General features: G+C 50.7%; 7 protein-coding genes across 7 annotated transcripts; 3 read left to right on the forward strand and 4 right to left on the reverse strand.

The window, feature by feature from the left end:
- Positions 1–212: 212 nt before the first annotated feature.
- On the forward strand, positions 213–1,708 carry Triagg1_4000 (uncharacterized protein; the record flags this gene model as incomplete). Its single annotated transcript, XM_062898356.1, has 2 exons — positions 213–936; positions 999–1,708. 2 exons carry the CDS (start codon positions 213–215, stop codon positions 1,706–1,708), a joined length of 1,434 nt encoding a protein of 477 aa, XP_062757020.1.
- An 852-nt stretch (positions 1,709–2,560) lies between these two features.
- Triagg1_4001 (uncharacterized protein) lies at positions 2,561–4,537 on the reverse strand (the record flags this gene model as incomplete). Its single annotated transcript, XM_062898357.1, has 1 exon — positions 2,561–4,537. One exon carries the CDS (start codon positions 4,535–4,537, stop codon positions 2,561–2,563), a length of 1,977 nt encoding a protein of 658 aa, XP_062757021.1.
- A 2,664-nt stretch (positions 4,538–7,201) lies between these two features.
- Positions 7,202–10,556, reverse strand: Triagg1_4002 (uncharacterized protein; the record flags this gene model as incomplete). The annotated part of the gene is made up of 2 exons (XM_062898358.1): positions 7,202–7,382; positions 7,444–10,556. The coding sequence occupies 2 exons, from the start codon at positions 10,554–10,556 to the stop codon at positions 7,202–7,204; spliced, it is 3,294 nt and encodes a 1,097-aa protein (XP_062757022.1).
- Positions 10,557–11,220: 664 nt separating this feature from the next.
- Positions 11,221–11,532, forward strand: Triagg1_4003 (uncharacterized protein; the record flags this gene model as incomplete). The annotated part of the gene is made up of 2 exons (XM_062898359.1): positions 11,221–11,422; positions 11,507–11,532. 2 exons carry the CDS (start codon positions 11,221–11,223, stop codon positions 11,530–11,532), a joined length of 228 nt encoding a protein of 75 aa, XP_062757023.1.
- Positions 11,533–11,861: 329 nt separating this feature from the next.
- On the reverse strand, positions 11,862–13,688 carry Triagg1_4004 (uncharacterized protein; the record flags this gene model as incomplete). The annotated part of the gene is made up of 1 exon (XM_062898360.1): positions 11,862–13,688. The coding sequence occupies one exon, from the start codon at positions 13,686–13,688 to the stop codon at positions 11,862–11,864; it is 1,827 nt and encodes a 608-aa protein (XP_062757024.1).
- A 508-nt stretch (positions 13,689–14,196) lies between these two features.
- Positions 14,197–15,256, reverse strand: Triagg1_4005 (uncharacterized protein; the record flags this gene model as incomplete). Its single annotated transcript, XM_062898361.1, has 3 exons — positions 14,197–14,556; positions 14,625–15,022; positions 15,091–15,256. 3 exons carry the CDS (start codon positions 15,254–15,256, stop codon positions 14,197–14,199), a joined length of 924 nt encoding a protein of 307 aa, XP_062757025.1.
- Positions 15,257–17,643: 2,387 nt separating this feature from the next.
- Positions 17,644–19,852, forward strand: Triagg1_4006 (uncharacterized protein; the record flags this gene model as incomplete). The annotated part of the gene is made up of 2 exons (XM_062898362.1): positions 17,644–17,735; positions 17,788–19,852. 2 exons carry the CDS (start codon positions 17,644–17,646, stop codon positions 19,850–19,852), a joined length of 2,157 nt encoding a protein of 718 aa, XP_062757026.1.
- Positions 19,853–20,569: the final 717 nt, after the last annotated feature.

Genomic DNA, 20,569 nt, shown 5'->3' on the forward strand with positions numbered 1-20,569 from the left:
AGCCGATCAGGGTCGGACCGTATGTATACTTTTGCGTGCTAATCGAGCTAGTAAAGCATTGAATCATTCAATGTTGGCTCTCCAGTGAAGGATTGAGGATTTAACCCAGCCGGTGCATTTTATCACATGTGGGTACGCGTAAACTTATAAGAACGACCAACAACCACGTTGAGTAGACTAAGGCACTTGTCACTCTATGAGAATCAATCATCATGGCACCTGTCCTTCTTGCTCCCGAAATCTTCCAGCGCATCATCTTCTTTCTAACTCACGATTCTCGCCCCGGCTTCGAATTCCATCCTCCTGTGTTTTGGAACAGACGCCCAGACGCTCATCAGTATGCCAGTGTCAGTCGCTTCTGGCAAGACGAGATTGAGCGGGAGACTTTTGCCTACCTGCATCTTGACTTGCATCGACTCTCACAGCTCAACTCCAACGTGACGGCGCGGCGCCGTGCGTATGTGCGCAACATCCGGCTTCACATCAAGCTGCCCGAGCCTGGGCCGTGGCGAAGCAGGGAGACTGATGACGAGAAGTTACGCAACAACCAGGCATTTCAAGCAGTGTTGGAAGCATTCCTGCAGTCTTTGAGCCAGTGGGATGCGGCCGAGGTGCACAGAGATGGTATCGAGCTCACTTTTTACGTGCCTATGCCGCCTGAGGATCCGCCTATTGAGCTGCACGGGACAGGAAGGATATCGCTAGGCCATTGGGAACCGAGATATAGAAAATCGGTGCTGGAGCTGACCGATCCTGAGCGTATTGCGCGATTACCCTCTGCTGTAGCCATAACTAAACTTGGAATGTCCGAGCCATCATATCGACAGAGAAATCTCTCTGTGGTCGCCATTTGTGCTTTGTTAGCGAAGTTACCAGCAACAAGAGCTGTGTTGCTCGAGTGGTGGAAAACGTTAACATTTGCAAGCATTCGAAATGGTAGATCTTCTGCTCTCTCCCTCCTAAACAAAAGCTCACTTTATTAATCCTTGGGGCAATAGATATTGCTGATGCTTTGTCTCAAATTGGCCATCCAATCGATGAATTTAACTTGTGCGACTCGCACTATGACATTGCTAACCAGACTCTGCCATCTGCGGGAACTGAGGTGTTGAGAGAAGGGGACGAAGATAGACTGTCAAAGTCCCTCCACGTCCTATCTCAACGCGTTAAAGATTTCGGCATTCGAATGATTCCAGTCAATGATGAAATATTCTTTCCTCGAGCGATTCCTGAAGGTTTGGTAGAGCCGAGATGGGACCGACTCGTCGACTTCATCTTACACTACCCGCCATTTGACCCCTGTGGCGAACTTCTCTTTCTTCCCGACCCATATAGAGATGGATCCTCTTCTGAGAGTGTATCCTCAGTAGATTCTGATCTGCCAAGCCTCTCGACAGAGGCGTCGTCGCCCACCCTAGACATTGCAACTCCAGCCATACAGCGGTTTTACCTCTCCGCAGCACGCGCGGCCTTGCAGATGCCTGTACTAAGACAAATGGACCTCGTGGCAGAGCTGGGATATGGACGATATTGGCATGCATTTCGGTATTTCATACAAGGATCTTCAGCAACGGCGACTTGGACGAGCAGCTCTGGTTTTGTCCCAGAAGATGAAGTATTAGAGCACTGGCACAAGGTGCCAAAGAAAACTCTGCAATCGGAGCTCAATGTGGTATACTCGGGTGACAGGAATGCTTTATACATGTAGTCAAGGGCAAATTAGAGATACTATTATAATAAAGTTGAAAGAGGACTTTTCGGCCAAGTAGGATAAACGGTAACCTTGATTTTAGCTGACGCAGGAATCTTTTATAGTATTACCGAGGACGGAGGTATATGATGTATCTATGAGATGGAACCAGACATGTGCCTTTATCTTAAGCCCCAACAACACAATATAAGCGGATTTGCCGATACAGTACGCCTCCGAGGCCTAGAAGCTGCAGGAAGGTCAAGGGTTAACAGGCTACTCAGCTTTGAAGGAAAAAATAGATGTTCAACTCACTTCTTACAAGCAGGCGCCGTAACTTTAATGAACTCCAGGAAACATAGAGTCTTGTCAAAACCTCAGTTGTCATGCTACGCCTGCATGCCATGTACTCGGTAACCAGGAAATGTTGGTGGGATTGCATTGACTTACCTTAAAATGTATTAGTTAGCTGTATAAGACTATAAGCTGAAAGAAATATGAAACATTAGCGATAATACTCCCGGTGGTTGGAAGATGTACATCTATCAAAAACGTACCTGTTTCTGGTCGTTATGGTAGAAGAAGTTGGTTATACAAGTTTGACATTTTTAATACCAATTACAAAATCCTCCAGGTAAGAGTAACAATTGCTACTGTTATACATTGTTACGGCTTATTTGAAGCCCTATCAGTTATTCGCTCCAACATCAACGTATATGTCAACTGACAGCGTTCAAATAGGGTAGGAATGATGAACCAAGTCATTGAATGACATTTAGTTCATCATATAAATTATATTTTATAAATATTTACAAATAGCCCCCTTCATACCTCTCTCTATAATCCCTTGATCAATCCAACATACAAATCTTAATCCAGTAAATAATTAGTATACGTTTCCTTAGCAGCCTCTTGTAGCTCGTCATTCGACAAGCTCGCCAACCTAGTCATGCTAGCAGCATCTTGTAACGTCCCGGCCCAGCTGTCTACTACCAATCGCAGAGGAGTAATTTCGTGCGGTACCATCCCTTGATCCCTATGGATATACCTTGCATACATAGTCATGCCTGTTGCTGCAGACGCCGCTATGATGAGACTAAGAAGGCTAACAAAGAGCAGCGCCGGAACGTAGGTGAGGTGGTAAAACTGCTGCATCGCATCACCCGTCACGTCGAAGAAATACTCGGGCCTATCGCGGGAAGAATTCGTTGCGGCAACGTTGTATAGCATGGTCTGGGCACGGCCCGACGCGAGCACGAAGTTGGAGACAAACGTCGAAAAGTTGGTCTCGCAGGCCACTATTTGCCCGGTTATGGCTGGTAGTCCGCAAGCCAGGCCTCCTCTGATGGCGGGCGCAATACCTGGGATTGTGCCTCTCTCTATAATGGCGTGATAGTTGAGCGCAACCTGCCAGTCTCCGATGAAAGAACGCGCGGCGCTCTTCGATGGCTGGAATCTTGACCCGGATAATTCCCAGGGCTGGCCTGTGGAACGCGTATAGTTGGCGACTCCTTCTTGGCGAAAAAGAGAGCAGTACAGAGAGTAGGAGGTAAAAACATTGTTGATTGCGGTGATGTTCAGTTCTACAGGTTGAATCTCGCCAAATGCAGTTGATACGCTGGTGTTTGCTTCATGCGATTGCAAATAACCCAGAACCGCATGCTGGTAGTTTAACGAAAAGAAGACGGTTGGAAACTGTGTCGAATACTGATCCTTGATATCCGCAATGACACCGGGATACCAGTAGCCGTGCAACTGAGAAGTCGTATTCGGAGAAGCGAGTATTCCCGTCAATTCGACCGTCGAGGCCCCCATCTGCGCAGGGCCAACGCCTCCTGGAAGCAGCTTTGCAGGTTCGCATGTCGCACTCAACCGAAACGCGGGTATATCGTATAGTGCTACCACTGAAGGTGACAACTTGTTCAAGGAAGCATCTGTAACATTGACTCCCACGTAACCCCCATCGGAATCAAGACTTGATGAGTTTAGCAACAGCATCTGGTTTAAAAGGGTCGTGAGCTGCTCGGATATGTTGGCTTGTTGCGGTATGTCGAAACCGAAACTGGTTGAGGGGAATTGAATATTCACATGTTGCTCTACCGCAGAAGCAACGTGCGTTGCAGTGTTGATTTGCACATCACTTAGTGTTCTAAGTGTATATATGTCGTCGGACGGCATTCGTTGTGTGTAGGCTTCGTAGGCAATGACGTTGGACAAAGTCGTCCATCCAATTGCAGAGGATAGCGTCAGTACAGTCAGAAGAAACAATCGCCATGTCTTTCCACGTAGCAGCGAGAGGAAGTCGACGAAATTATAACTCCCAGTAGACATGCCACTGATGGTCACCAGAGTTGCCAGCGGTATTCTGCGTCGTTGCTCTTCCGGGACGTTTCGCGATGCCCGGATGGCCACTCGTGCATAGCTGAACCAAACGAGGTTCAAAGATGCCATTATAATCGGTGCGATGATTGCGCTACAAAGAATGTCGATGGCTTTTGCCGCGCCTTGAGAGAAGCGTCCGCCAATCACCAAACCAGCAAACGACCCAAAGAGCTTCGACTTTGGTGCTGTGAGCCCAAGCCAAACAACGAGCGCAATCAGAGGTATAACAAGCGTCGATAGCAGCATTGGAAATTTGACCATATGATAAAGTTCACTGTGGGACGCAGAGCGCTTGTGCGTCTGTCTTCTGGGGATCTCGTGATAGGCGAGCCGCGTGCCATCCTTTCCCGTTGGAAGTGAATGTGATGGTTGTTGATACCCTTCTTCACCTAAACCGATGTCATTGTGAACGCCAAATTGCGAACGAGCCGTGGAATCCCCCACGGTAGGCGAACCAGGTCGCATGTCGAGCTCTCCCGCGACTGAAAGAATCGCGAAGTAACACTGCTAGGCGCGGCGCAGGTAGGTCATGAAGATGAAGTAGATGTTGAGCCTCCAATAGCTCGAGGCGCACTCAGCAGACCGAGTTCATATATACAGCGTCCAAACTTGCCCTTCTCAGCCTCAACACCAATAAAAGTGCCTCGAGTGCTTTGCGGGGCGTCTCACATAACCAACAGGTTTCTTTCCAGGGGTCTCAAAACCGACCAAACCCCCCTGCGATGCTATCAATAGCACAGAGATCGGGTGTTTTTGAGCCTCCTTGTCATCTGGTTGGTTCGTTGCTATCCCCCCATGGAATAGCCTAACTACTATTGGAAGTTTCAGGGTATAATACGGAGTACTGCAGCTATTATAAAGTCTATGCAATAGTCCATTAGATAGGGTTTTCACAGGCTAAAGCGTCCTTCAGGATTCAGTGATACATACCTGTCATATCCGCATCGCCTCAATTAGGATTCGCTAGGGTTTAGTCCGCATGGCAAGGCTGGATTTGCCGCTTCGGAGCTTCGTGTGGACCCTGCTTGCCTGCGTCGATAATTATAAAAAATGAAGTCATCGCCCAGGCATACAGCGAGAGCCTACTGTTGAGACCTACACTTCTCGGAATCATCGCGAAGACGAAAATCGTGTTAATCCTCCCCCGCGCATAGATATGGCTTCTGGTAACGCTGGGATCGATGCCGAGAGACACACGAGGTGATGGAGTCATGAGATGGAGCCGTCGCTTACCTAGTGAGTGTATCTTGGCAATAAGTACGTGAAAAAAAAAAGTCCAAGTTGGCGCGGTTGTAGGACTCGTCCTTGCCATCTTGATGACCTCTCCGAAGTTTCCTGCGTCTGTGAGCTTCGCCAACTCTGTTTCCGAGCAAAGCTCATATTCGCCTAGCATGCTTGCTCCCACACTGCCGAAGCTCACAAGGAGGCTGGTTGAGTCAAAGGCCAACTGGGTGCTATAAACCGCCTTCTTGGTCTCGGTCTCCGCATTTGATGGTGGAATTTGTATGCATCCAGGCTGATATTAGCGGCTCCGAAGGCAAGGCTGATCGAACCCGCGTGAAAGACGGAATCATCGACGACAATGGAACTCGCGCTGCTGCTGTCTCGCTGGCAACAATGGCCTGTGAAAGCTACAAGAGGCCTGCTGATGCTTTGGCGACCGCTGACAACATGTCGCTTGCTCTGCATGTGCTCAATCAGTATCTTGACGACAAACATGGAGATCAATGGAGTTCAAGTCTCTCATTTTAGTATCTTCGGTATCGAGTCATCGGGTTTCGCCGACCATCTCATCATGAGCTTGAGCATTGTAGAAACGTACGCAGGGCATCTCACTTCAACCTCGCGCCAACAGCGGCACCAAGTGGCATTAGTCCAGAGTCATCCCCCATCTAATACACCCCATCACTGAAATCAAGAACAACAGCCTTCTCAAGCAGCCCCCCCAGACTCTTCACAAACTCCAGATGAGCAGGATCCGTCGAAATATAATAGTCCCTATCCTCCGCCGAGGCAAACTCAGCTACAACACCATGCGTAAGCCCATTCTATTCCAGCGTCAGAAAATCAATTAACATAACCCCACGGCAAACAGAATGCAGTTTAATGGTCGGACAATACATGCCTGCATGTTTTCGTGGGAGTTGTCCTTCCCGCCCTTCAACGAAATGATGTATTTCTCCCCGCTGGTCGGATGCACACAATTATCCTTGAGCGCCAGAAATCGCGCGAAAGTCTGACAGTCTGGTTAGTACGATACCGGATATCTGTGCTTTTTTTAGATATGTAGATAGTTCGGGCCGCTCACTGCTTTGACATCGTCGGCCGATAATTCTGCCTTGAACTGGAAGAGAACGGTGTGAGTGATGCTCATCTTGTCTGAGGCGTAGAAGGCGAAAAGCAGCTATAAGCCTGGGTAACGTCAATCACTAAAAAGAATCGTGAAGAATGTAAATCAAGCAAAGCTACCACAAAGCCGGAGACTATTTATTGTTGACCGAGAGATGGTGATGAGGACTGGATTCTACAAGTCATCAAAAAGTCTCCGCGCACGTCACATGACAGCAATTAAAACAATGCGGTTGTGTTACACTGCATTCCGATAGAACATTGCAGAATGAATTCGACATGCGCAGATAAACGGAGAATACGCTTCACTGTTCTAGACGAGTTTAGTGTGGAGGATTGCCCGTTTCTGGATGCTCATCATCTCACACCCTCGGGCTTTTCTTTTCTTCCGCAGCCCTTGTATGGCCAATATGCTGGCGGCCCGACTACCTCCGAGAGAAGCATCGTCATCAGCATCCAAGGGTCGGAGACATCGGCATACTCATCAGCCATGACAAATGACCATTCTACCAAACCATTACAGCAAATCACCCCTATCTACTACCAAACAAGAAAAAAACCCAACTTCTTTTCATACCTCCCCAAAAAGCTCCCAAAACTCCACCAGCCAATGAGCAATAATGCCAAAGTAAATGAGAAAGACAAAAGAAAAGGAAAGAGGAGGTATCTACATATGGCTCTTAGCTCTTGACTGACGTGAAAAAAAAATCCGAAAAAGAAAATCATGATGCGTTTTTTCTTTCCTTTCTTCCAGCAAAATACGGGTTTCCCCGTCTCACTTTACAGGTACAAGCTCTGGGCGGCCACGATATCTCTCCTAATCTTCTGTAAACTCTCATCAAACTTCTTCGTCAGGTCATCGTTGCCCATGACCTTTGCGGCCTGGGCCATCTGTCGCAGGAGCTCTTCGAGACGGCGGAAGATGCGGATGAATGAGCCTTCGTAGACATTTGCCATTTTGCTACAAAGCGTGTCAGTAAAAACTATTCTTCCAGATGAAAGATGTAGGAGCTTCAACTTACCAAATCTCGGCAAACGTTCGTCCCTGAGCCCATGCATACACAGTCTCCATAAGCTGCCACTTCAAGCTCTGGACGTACTCGTCCTCGTTGACGTCCAACTTGGACTCCTGGCTAACCTTGGCAATCATGCGAGCCTTGGCCTGGATCTCGCGGAACGGCTTCTGCAGCTCCTCCTTCAATGCCTGGGCCTCCAGCTTCTCGTCAAAGACGAAGCAGCTAAGCACAGCGGCAATCGCCTCGGGTGTCATCTCGTTGAAGAATCGATCAAAGAGAAGCTCTGACAAGAGCAGTTCGTGACCCTCTGTGGAAGAGATTTCGCAGGCAACACGAGCCTTGAGTTGAACGACTTCGGCATCGTTGATGAAACCAAGGCGGCGCAACACACGCTTTCTGGACTTGAGCTCGTCCATCTGCGCAATGCTGTGAGCCTTGGCAATCTCCTTCTTCTTCTCCTTGATCTTGTCCAAGATTTGCACCTTGGCGTGGTACTGGTCCCATAGGGACGGGAGCATGGGAGACAGATGCAGAGGGTTTGTGACCAGTCGGGACTCGAGAACCTCAATCTTGCGGAGAAGCTGCTTGAAAGATTCATCCGAGATATCCATGTTCTCCAGCGGATCCAAAATTGGCACGCCATCCGGGAATCGACGCTGCACTTCGCTCAAGGCTTTTGAAGCATCTTTGCGCTCATCATCGGACTTCAGGCCGTCCTTGGGGATGAAAATTCGAATCTGGCTGATGGCCTTGATGCATGTGAGAAGGCAGGGCACTACCGCAAACATGCCATCCTCCTCGTCTGATGGCTTAAGGCCGGGCGGCATGTCTCCAGCGAGCGTGCCAGGGATGATTTCGGCGCTGGACTTGGAAATGTATAGCAGAACCTCGATGATGTGGGATTCCTGAGGCGGGTAATCGGGCTCACCAAGCTTGGGAGCTCGTCGCTGGTACTGGTCAGTAATGACACCCCAACCAAAATCGAGTCCGCCGCCAATCTTCTCTGCCGACTCTTTCACATTGTGGATCTGCACAAGTCGACCGGGTTGCAAAAAGGGAAGGCAGTAGTTGGGGTGCTGGATGACTGCTCGCATATCTTTGGTGTAGGTATTCAGTGACTGCCTGATTGTGTAGTAATCCTTGACAGTGGCTTCATCCGGTATTGTCAGAGCGTCCTTCTCTTGCTGCAGTGCCATCAAATCCTTCTCCAAGCTGGGAACGCTGGCCGCGTTCTGGAACTGGTGGAAACATCTCTCCAGCATGAACTCGGGGGAGATGGCTTCGATTCGGAGGAGATTGAGAATCATGTTGTATCCCAGATAGAAGGCAGAGTTGAGTCTGTCCTGCTGGCCAGTGACAATCTGCTTGGCAACTTCCGGCTCCAGCTTGTCATCAATCATCATAATGACAACACCTCTGGCATCGAGACCACGACGACCAGCACGTCCTGCCATCTGAACGTACTCAGATGAGGTGATTGGTCTTCTCTGCACGCCGTCCCACTTTGTGACCTGGGTAAAGACTACAGTCTTGGCAGGCATGTTGAGACCAATGGAAAAGGTTTCCGTCGCAAATAGAACCTTGATCAAGGATTCCTGGAACAAAATCTCGATAGTCTCCTTGAGAATGGGGAGCAGACCTGAGTGATGGACGCCGACTCCCTTTTGCAGCAGAGGCAAGAGGTTCATGATTTGTGGCAGCTCTCGGTCCTGTTCTGACAAACTGTCAATAGCACTTTGGAAGACTTTGTTGACCATGGCCTTTTCAGAATCGTCGTTGAAGTTCAAGTTGGAGATCTTGAGGGCCATGTTTTCGCACTCCCGCTTGGAGAAGTTGAAGACAATGACGGGGTTGAAATGCTTTCTGACCGTCATTCGGATGATCTTGTTGATGTCGGAGCCTTCGTCAGCGCCACCCTTGTTGGTCTTTTTATTCTTCCCCTTTCCTTTCATCTTGGCAGTGAAGTCAGCCGGGTCAGCACCCTTCTTTTCTTCAACCTCAGCCATGACGAGGTTGAAATTTTCCTCGTTAAAGCTGCCCTTTTCATCCACCACCATTCTTGCGCCCTTTCCTCCGGCAGGGTAGAAGTAGTTTTGTAAGGGTGTAGGTCTGAAATCGGTGTAAACGACGTGGCACGCTTGGTGGTGGATCTTGGCAATCCACTCGGCAAACTGGAAAGCATTCGGAATGGTGGCCGAGAGGAAAACATATCGGACCTTGTCGGGAAGCATAATGATGGTCTCCTCCCAAACCACACCTCGAGTCTTGTCTCGCATGTAGTGGATTTCATCAAAGACAACCCAGGCCACCTCGCGCATAATCTCGGAACCACGGTACAACATTGACCGCAAAATCTCGGTTGTCATGACCAGACAACTGGCCGTGGGGTTGATTGTGACATCACCCGTCATCAAGCCAACGTCTCCAAAGATGGCCTCAAAGTCTCGATATTTCTGATTACTCAGAGCCTTGATCGGACTAGTGTAGATGACCCTCTGGTTGCGCTTGAGACATTGTGCGACTGCGTATTCCGCCACCACCGTCTTTCCCGCACTTGTATGCGCGGATACCAGCACACTCTCCTCGCGCTCAATGGATGCGACAGACAGGCTCTGGAAGGGATCCAGCTTGAAAGAATATGTTCGTGCAGGCTCCTCGGGCGACTTGTGCTCTGAAAGAGGTATGTACTCGTAGTTGAGATCCGGCGGAAGAGCCACTTGATGCTGGATATTGTGTGACAGAACGAGCGACGAATCTTGCGAGACGAATGTCGAGGCACCCGCAACCTCTCTTGACTCTGCCGTCTGGAAGTTGTCCGTCATGACAGGCCCAGCGCCGTCAGCCTTCTTGCGTCGCTTCTTGTCCTGCTTTTCAGGCGTCTCCGAGTCGTCCTCGCCCTCGGAATCCTCGTCTCTGGAAGTCTCGGCGGCATCAGCCATGCCAACGTCGGCGTCGTCGTTGGTCGCATCCATGTCGGCGTCGGCATTTCCATTCATGGCTTCGTCGGCCTTTCGCTTCTTGCTCTGGGCTCTGCTGCGACTCTTCTGAGGAGTTCTCTCATCTTCGCTGGAGCTTTGAGGCTCCGCCTTGCCCTCGAAAACATCAAACAGGTCATCCATCTTGACTGATTTTCCCACTCAATTGTGGTTGTGGAGAGGGTAAAAAATCAAGGTGATACGGGGCGAAAAAAGCACGGGTCGATTCCAGTAAATGGTCGAACCAGCCGTCTTGCGGTCTAAAATCGTAGAGTGTAGCTCTTGGGGGGGAAAAAGCTGTCAAACAGAAAACTTCAGGTCAGCCAGCAATTAGAATGGCAAATCACAGCAACCACATTAACTACCTGGAAGACCGAAACTGCTCCCAGGGATGAGAGAATGCAAAGATTGCTTGCCCAAACTTTCGCGAGAAAGAAGTGGATTTAGGACGGCAGAAAAGAAAATAGTTTGGTGCCAACAGAAGAAGGCGGTGGCAGGCGCATCGAGATGGAGCTGTGCTTGGCTCGGTACATCGAACCCGACCCGAACTAACCTTAGTCAGCACAGAATCTACTGCTGCAGAAGCTGCACGTGACCCCCCCAGCGCCAAGCCTTTACGTTTTGACCTCAATCGAACCATATTGAACCCGGGCAGCTTTATATAGCCGCAGAAACAAAGAATCTCAAAACCTCGCTATAACTCGCACGCCTCGCCAATCTCCAACGCCCGTCAAAGTCCGCACTGCCCCCGCTACAATCTCAACCATCCTCCCTGCTTCCTCCAGCTAATTCAATTGACCTCGCCCAGATGCTCTCCCGCGCCGCCACTCGCACCACTTCCGCGGTCGCCCGCCGAGGCTTCCACACCACCCGCCCTCGCATGTCCTCTCCTTACCACTACCCCGAGGGTCCCTACTCCAACCTGCCCTTCAACCCTCGCAGCAAGTGGTTCGGCGCCGGCTACTGGGCCTTCATGGCCACCGGCTTCTTCGCTCCCTTTGGCATTGCCGGTGAGTTCGAACTTGGCTGCCCCGCCATGGTGTCGCGGTTTTCCGTTTTGCGCTGTGATTGTTGATGCTAACACCCGAGGTTAGTCTACCAAACCTACAAGACCCAGTAAACGGCTGCTCCGATTACAAAATGCTTTATATGGGCTGGACGCTTGGTGCTGTGAATGGGTGGTGGACTGTTGCGACAGAGTAAATAGCTCGAATTAGACGTGGGACCATTTCACAAGTCACATACATAACAAAACTTGTTCCGTGCCCGGCTCCATTCTGCATTCACCTTTGGAAACTGTCACCTGGATATGATTCAAACTTGTCATAAAATCATTGCTGCATTCCATGATGATCCCCATCGACGTAGGATAGGGCTGGTCTATATGTTTGGCATATGCTATCTAACGTACATGAACACTTATATACAATCACACAGGTCGAGACCTAATTATAGCCACGACGAATCCTTTCTGCGCCGCTGATACTGAAGGTCATCATCTCGCGTAGACTTGAGATCTTTGTCGTGCAGAATGTTCTCAAACAGGGCATGCATAAACTGCTGGCGGTCCGGGTTGATATCCCACCTCTGGGACATGGTATCAAAGGTTTGGAGAAGCATCTCGTCGGAGCAGCATTTTTTCACTGCTCGCAGGGCCCAGATGACCACCCATTGGTCTATGCGGAACTCGTTGGCATGCTCGTCGTGGGCCTGGTAAAAGGCTGCCAGCACACCTTCTAGGCGCTGCTCAGACCAGTCCGAGCCGGTAAATCCGCCGTGTATGTAGAATCCCTTGAACAAGGCCAAAAAGATGGTGGGCTCGATGGAGATTTTCAAATGCTTCATCTCATCCAGATACTGGGCAACCTTTTGCAGGTTGCCGATGCGAGTGGCATAGTGGCCAACCAGCAGCTTGTATGTGTGCAGGTTGGGAGTAAGGCTGACATTTGTCTGAAAGGATTTCTTCAGCTCTGGATGCTGCTTGCCAACTCGAGTAAACATCATGAGAACTTTGGTGACGACCTTGTTCATCATGTAGTCCTTTTGGGGAATCTCCGCGGCCATGTGGTGGTCGTTTTTCATTCGCTGATACGTCTCTTCAGCTGCCCCCTCCTCGCCACACCTGAGAAGGCCTGAGATGACGCAATTGAGGACGACCGTGTCAATCATCTCGCCCGCCTCTACCATTTCTCGGTACGCCGCTCGAAGTCCCCCAGAGTCAAGCTTCAATCCAAAGTAATGAATGAGACTGACGTGGTGGAAACGGTTAAACTCAATCCCCCGGTTCTCCATTTCTTTGTAAATCATGTCGGCCAGTGTAAAGTTGCCTGCTTTGGCAGCAACGTCGAACAGAATGTTAAACGTCACATCGTTTCCCATGACCTGTGCTTCTTTTTCCATTTCTTTCCAAATCCTCAGCGCCGACTCCATCTCCTCGGTTGTAGCCCTGGCAGTATATTTGGATGCAAAGGCCAGCGCGAAATTCCACTGTGAACGGCGAAGAGTGAGTCCAGCATTTTTGACATCCGCAACCAGGGCAAAGTAGCGCAGCATTGTGTCCATATCTCTCTTCTGAGGCGTACCCATGACTTTCAACAGTCTGTTTCGCCACTGCCACGTGAGACACAGCATGCGAGGCTCTGGAAGCTGGCAGTATAGTTTGTATATCCCGTCGAGAGTGTAGCGATGTGGATGCCGCAGTCGCTGACCAATAGCAGTCTGGAGTCGAGCCAGAACGCCTTGCATCCCGTCATCCACCATGGCCGTCTCCTCTGATGAAGGATACTGCACATCGCCCTTCCTCTCCGATACTCGCAGTTTTGGCCCATCCGGAGCGGCATACCCTCGGCGGTACGGGTCCCTGTAAAAGTCAAAATACTCCTCGGCAGTCCCTACTTCGGCCTGGTCGACATATGAGAGCATCTTGTCCTTGTCTTGGATCACGACAGGCGGCGGTCGTTGTCGTGTGCCCGCGGCCAACGAGGCAGCGGCTGTCCCGTAGGCGCGGGCGGTGCGTCGTGGAATCTGCGTCCTCTGCGTCGGGGCGGTGCGGTGCTTTTCGAGGCCCGGCACAAACGTCGCCAGCAGCCATTGCGAGCTCCGTGGGCAGACGAGGCCGTGATGCGCTGTTACCGGCGTTGCTGGTCTCTGCGAAGCATCTCGGGGCTGCGGCCTCGGAAACACATTGTTGCGCAGAGTCACCGTAACCGCGGCTGATGATCGGGTCGACAGCACCGCACCGCAGAAAGAGCCGTCCACTCGCCCGGGGAGTTTCATGGGCTCCTCCTCATGATGTTGTCGAGTTGATGAGGTTTTGCTGGCAGGCCGAAAAAAGCAATTGGGAAATCGAGATAATTGCAAGTGGGGGCCTGAGGTTGGGCCTGGTGGGATGTGTGTGCAGCCGCAGCCAATGAGGAGCGAGGGAATTGTGTACACAGGCCATGTAGCTAAGTGCGAATATCGTCAACTCGCACAGTACATGTATCAACGTTGGGCGTCAATGAACTATTGATTCAAGACACTAGAGTCGAGAGACATTATCATGTAAGTATTGTAGAATACATATTTGTTATAGCCAATCCATTGACAATCTAGTCAAAGCACTGCCATCTCCGCACTGGTGTCACTACCCATGTTAGCCTTCGACGAGCTAACCATAGGCAGAATAGGATGTAGAAGCAGTCATCAATGAAGTACTATGGATTAAACAAAATATGTATGATTGGCTCATTATTACCCTATTTCAACCTCCAATATGTTTATATATACACCATCATATGCACAATCACTTGGTAGTCGAGTTCGACGGCGCTGGGCTATACAGCTGCTGGCCGTCCTTCTTGAACCCAACAATCACAGCCTGTCCTCTCTTCCCAACCACCCATTTAGCAAAGTCAATGGCCACCTTGGGATGAGGAGCCTTCTTTCCGACCAAAATGTGGGCAGGGTTCAGAAGGGGATCGTCAGCACTGTCCGAGCCGGTCTTGTAAATGACCGTCTGGTTGCGCAGCTTGGCATCCAGAGACAGATACGTCCCGCGGTCAGTGATGGTGTATTCATTCAGCAGAATGGCAGCAGTGAGGGCCTGGATGGGGAAGGCAATGTATTGGTGATACCAGGTGGAATAAGCAGTAGCCCAAGGGACCTAGAGGAGAATGCGATTAGTTACAGATAAATATGGCAATGAAAATCGAGTTCAACACTCAGACGTACCTGGCCAATGCTAACCCACAGCAGAGAATCCTTGATGTTGGTGGCAGACTTGTCGTAACGGCTCAAGAACCGCACCGGTGGTGTAGTCTCTTCACTCTCAGCAACCTGTCTGATTTGAGAAAACATGGTGTAAATGTCGGTCGACTTGGAGATGTTGGCAGGGTTGGACGGAGGGCCAGCCAGGATAAAGTGGTCTCGAAAAGCATAGTAACTGGGAGAGAGGGCGATGCCTTGGTCAATGGCAATCTTCTCCGCGGCCGGGCTGTAGGTGATGCCAACGTCGATGAGGCCAGACTGGAGATACTCGATGCTGTAGGTCGTATCACTAGTGTACCAGGCGACTCTGAAGGGCTTGGTGCCGTTGGAGACGGAATCCTTGATGTACGCATCTGCGAGAGCTGTTGACAGCTGTTAGATCTCTATTTACAAGAGATGTGAATACCTTCCACTGCTTGCATGTACACACCTTTGATCAGACCGCTCTGGCCGGCACCGCCGTTACCAATAGCAAGCTGGATTGTCCCATTGTTCCCCTTGATGCCTCCGTCATAAATAGCATTAGGATCAATCGCAGCAGAAGGCGCCGCAACAGCCAAAGCCACAACGGCCGCAAGCTTGCACAGATGAACCATCTCGATGCCTTATCCTTGTGATTGTAGGAGTTGAAAGAGAAATTGTTCTGGCAGCACATTCCCAAGCAAACCCACGAGGCAGCCGCTTTTTAAATCAAGCCCTTTTCTCCTAGGAGAAGCACTCAGCATGTCTCAAATTCCTCATCGCCCATGTCCTTCTCCTGCCAGGGATTGACCTCAGCTGAAGGCGTAACGACACTTCTAGCTGCTTTGATCATGCAGCCCCACAGCGGTTTGAGCCGTGATTGATGAATCTGGCCGGGATGGAATGCGCAAGATCGGCCATCTTGATGGTTAGCGGTTAGCGCTGATGAGCTAGATGAGCAAGCTTGTTTTTTCCGGGGTCCAAGCTAGGACACGGCAGTGAGTCTGTGTGATGCTACTGGCGACACGTACGGGGAGCATGATGCATGTCTCAGTTCAATGTTTTGGGCCTCGCCACGGAGACTGTTTACGGGAGAATATTCCCATCGTCTGTTTATGCGGTCAACGATGAAAAGAAGGTGAGAGATGGCATGACGGTTGTCATAAGTAACATTTTTCGATGTCAAGTACAGGTGCCGTGTCCAAGATTGATGAGCTCTGAAGGATGCATTATTGGCTCTTCTAGATCTATCTATGGATGAGGCTGTGATAAGTAAGATTCTCCGATGAGCTCATAGACAATCTTGAATCCGGATAGTCTACATGTGCTTTGCTAAAAGAAATCCCCCGAGCCAGGGGCGCCGAAGAGGCCTTGAGCCATACGGGGAGAGTGTGTATTTTATGTTATGGTGGTCCGGGCAATCCGAAGCAACAACTCCAGCTCCTCGTTCAATAGCTTGGCTATTCCGAGGTTTCCATATTTCTTTTCATGTTCTTGTTCAATTTTTTATTATCGAAATGTCGTAAGGGGCTCTGGCGCGTTGTTCGTTTCATGACAGTCAGTCCTGGTATTGTCCGTCCGTCGCAGAGCTGTCAGCGATCAATATTTATAGCCCTGGCTGGTTCATGTAGTTGAGGAGATGGATAACAATTGACGTGCTCTGAAATGATGCCGTTATTATATGTATATATGCAATCATTATATAGAATTGCATTGTACACTGCTCTTGATATGAGCATTGTGGTAGAGAAAGCTGTAGAAGAAATTCCATTACACCAGTTTTGCTTCCCTCTAGGGTATCACACACGTCAATGTCTCAACGGATGACAAAGAGACTGCATCAACATGTACTCGAGGAGACCCTCGCCATGTCGGTGTAAACTCGTGCCGTTCTCGTGCCATTGATCCCTGCCGACGGAGCCGAGTTAGAATGCTGGGAGTACGAAATACTGCATGCATTCAGCCTGGCACTTCATACTCGTAATTGCAGCATCAGATTACATACCCAAGCAAAGACACCCATCACTAAGCAATCAAAAACGTGGGAGCCAAATTCAATTGATTGCATCAACCCTCGCCATGGCGTTAGGCTCAGCCCAATCTTGAGACAACCGCTCGCCCTGCTTCAACGGCTGCCCAAACACCGCTTTCAGCAAAGCCATCCATTCGCAACCAACTCTTACCCCGTATTCCGTGCTAGCAAAAAAAGAAGAAGAACAAACCCCGTCATGCCCAAATCAAATCGTGGGGGGGATTCCGGGTCTCCTTGTTGTGGGCAGCGCTCTGATTGGCCTGCATGTCATTGGGCCCTTGGTTTCACATGTCAGCAAGCCATTCTCGACGCCTCCAACCGTCGTCACGAGGACGTTGCATTACAGGCCGAGAATCCTACCGAGAATCGGGTTTTGGGCATGACATGTGCCTGTCACAAGCCTGCTCCTTGCTCCAATCCCGCTTCTCTCGTAATCGGACTCTCCCCATGTTTTTCTTTTGGCAATATCCATTATCCCTGGACACGCTCTTACATCAATACTACACACCACACCATTGCCTGCTGTCAAGAAGTTGGGTATCGCCACCTCCGACCGACACGCACGGAACGTTTTCAAAGGCATCGACCTCTAGTCGTTTGGATCCGGCTCTGGATTGGCTGGATATTTGGGTTCCCTTTCGGATTCCGTTTCTTTTCCTAAGACGACCGACCGCCCTATCCGATGACAGCCGCCCAGTGCATCTAGGATACGAGACAAAACCCAGCGAAGCGAAGCAGCGTGCTCTCTCGACGAATACCTTGAAAGCCTCGACAAACAATTGAAGACTCGAGTGTTCAATGAAATGATCCGCCATTGCACCTACGACCCAATACTACTCATAATAGGCCCGTCGCATCGAGCCTAGACGCACATAACCCATGTATTATTACACTTGACGTTACACACCCGCATATAGATCAAAATACCCTCGCGGCCTCTGTTTATTGCGCCCTTGATTTTGCCTGCTTTCTTCTCTTTCCACCTGCATCATGATAGACCACGTCCTCGGACGGCCGTCGTCCAAGTCGAGGCGTCTACAAGTCCTGGCCGTATTGTCGTTTTGGACGTTTTACCTTTACAAGTACGTCTGTCGCCCTCTCAATAAAAGTAGCCGTCTCTGACTGAAGCTGCAGAGGCCATAAACACGGCCCATCGTTTGCCCAAAAAATCTCCAAATTCTTCTCTCGACGCTTGACAGCATGGCAGACGGTCATCATCACCATGCTATACCTTTACGCCGCCCGCAACTTCAGTGCACTCGTCGGCCTGGCCAGTCCCGAGCCCATGGCCAACATGTACGATCCCACCTACTACCGGGCCACTTGGATCTTGACCGCGTTGGACGCCGGATTCTGGACCGCCATGAAGATTCGATCCAAGTGGCTGCGTGACCTTGCCAGCATCGTCTTTTCTCTATACTATCTCGTCGCCGCCGAAAAGGCAGACGAAAAGGTCCGCAAGGTCCGTGGAATGATTACGGTCGAGCACCTACGAGTTGCCTGGAACAAGGGAACGACGCCGTACTTGGGCTTCCTCCAGCGTCTTGTGCGACCGCGGTTCACAAGATGGCCGCCGAGACAAGTCCGTATCCCGCGACCTACCAACAGTGATTACAAAGAAGCCGTTTCTGCTTGGCTTTACTACGACGGCCCGCTTGCCGATTTGGAGCACCATAACAAGCTCGTCTTGGATGTTCCTGGCGGCGGGTTCGTGGCCATGGATCCTCGATGCAACGACGACAAGCTGTTTGCCTGGGCTGCGAAGACTGGGCTGCCCATCCTCAGCATCGACTACAAAAAGGCACCCGAGTATCCGTACCCTTTCGCTCTAAACGAGTGCTTCGACGTCTACGTGACGCTCGTCAAGTCCCGGGGTAGATGCATCGGCATGTCCGGCAAAGAGATTCCCAAAATCGTCATTACCGGAGACAGCGCAGGCGGAAACCTGGCTGTTGCAACGACGCTCATGGTGCTCGAGACTGGAATCAGCCATTTCCGACGCTCTTCAGGAGTGGGCAAGCTGCCGCCCCCGGACGGCCTCGTCTGCTTCTATCCCACGCTGGACATGAACATCGGAAACTGGATGTCGGATGAGCAAATGTCGCTTATTCGAGACAGGAGGATGAGGAAAACGAACAAAACCATCATGAAGAGGAAGAGCATGCAGTACAACGACCTCGTGGGAACGCCGCATCACTCCGACGACGAGGATGGGACACCTCCGCTCAAACAGCCAACCGATTCCCCTGCCAATACGAATGGCGGATCGCGACCCGAGTACTGTCATGCCGGCCCCAAAACACTTACTACTTCTCAGAGCTCCGATGAGAAAAAGGACGGAGCGGTATCTCATCGCGCAGAGCCCATGAAGACTCGCCTGGCGACGTCATCCATGATATCCTACTTCAACGACCGGGTCCTCACCCCCGAGATGATGCGCGCCATGATCATCTTATACATTGGCGCGCACAACCGCCCCGACTTTACGCAGGACTATTTCCTAAGCCCGGTCCTCGCCCCCGAGGAGCTGCTGGAAAACTTCCCTAAGACGTACTTCATGACTGGAGAGCGAGATCCCCTAGTCGACGACACCGTCGTCTTCGCCGGGCGTCTGCGGCGGGCAAAGGAGGCGGCAGCGCGACGACAGCTCTCCCGGTCGTCGGTCGTAGACGAGAACTGGGCGTTTGACGACAAGGAGGTCACAGAGGTGCTCCTCATCCCCGGCACATCTCACGGCTTCATGCAGTTCCCAGGCGTCTACCCGCCGGCATGGAAGCACTTTGACCGCAGCGCCGCCTGGTTCGACCAGCTCTTCCTCGACGCCGAGACGCAGCGAGCAGAACAAGCCAGACGCGCAGCAGAACCCCCCAAGACACACACAACAAACGGCGACTTTCGACGCCAGTCGGTGGCCGAGTCCAGCGGCGACGAAGACCGGCCCCTGGAAATCAGCATGACCAAGTTGTCTCGCGGACGCACCCTGACGCAGCAGAACGGGGACGCCAACGGCCACACAAACGGCGACACGACGACGGAGTCGAGCTCGCCGCCAATCGACGGCGAGAAGAACGCCAGGAAGCCCAAGAAGGGGCTTCGGGGGAACAAGAGCCTGGTGAAGCTGACGAGCTCGGATGACTTGCTGGGACGAAGGATGCACGGGCTCGCGAGTGGGTTGACGAGCACGGGCGATGATGAATGATGGGTAGCATGATTTGGGGGGGGCTGAAACGGGAGGTTCTTTTGTTTATTGTTTATTGGTTTTTTGTGAATTATAGAGCGCGCAAGCCCAACCGATGTTTGTACATGTACCAATCAACGGTATCGTATTGTGTTTATATTACGTGGTTTATAAGACAGACTACGATACGAGTCATGGTGGCTTTGACAAAAAGCCAACATGAGGAAAAAAAAGCACCTGTTGCCAGCAAACGGCCAAGAATCACAGCCCGTTCAATTCATCTATAACCTGCTGAATGTAAACATGAATAAAGAAAAAGGAGCTTCGGCAATGTCATGTCAGATGCCATGTGGTGTGTTTCGCAACCCGTGTTTCCCCTTTCGGATGACGAGGCTATGCTGTAAAACACCACTACTGAAATTACGAGGCTCTTATTCGCGCTCCCCGGATATGCCTCATGCGTTTTTTTTTTAAACAGCTCAGCGTAACTCACCGGGCAATCAATGAAGGAGAAAGTGAGGAGACACAAAGGCCTGCGAGTAATAGTACAGCATGGGGGGCATAAAGTACAGCCAAGTATCAGACACTTTTTCAATGGGTTCCGTTGTCTAAATCGGCAAAACCCCCGACTCGTACACCGAAACATGCCACGTTCAATCCGCCCTAAACAATGTCTGACGTTTATTAGAATAAAAAAGAAGTAACAAAAACAAAAGTGTCGCAGTGTTTGTCGATTCG

Source organism: Trichoderma aggressivum (assembly GCF_033847375.1).
Source record: "Trichoderma aggressivum f. europaeum strain CBS 100526 chromosome Unknown scaffold_012, whole genome shotgun sequence".
Taxonomy (NCBI): Eukaryota; Fungi; Ascomycota; class Sordariomycetes; order Hypocreales; family Hypocreaceae; genus Trichoderma; species Trichoderma aggressivum.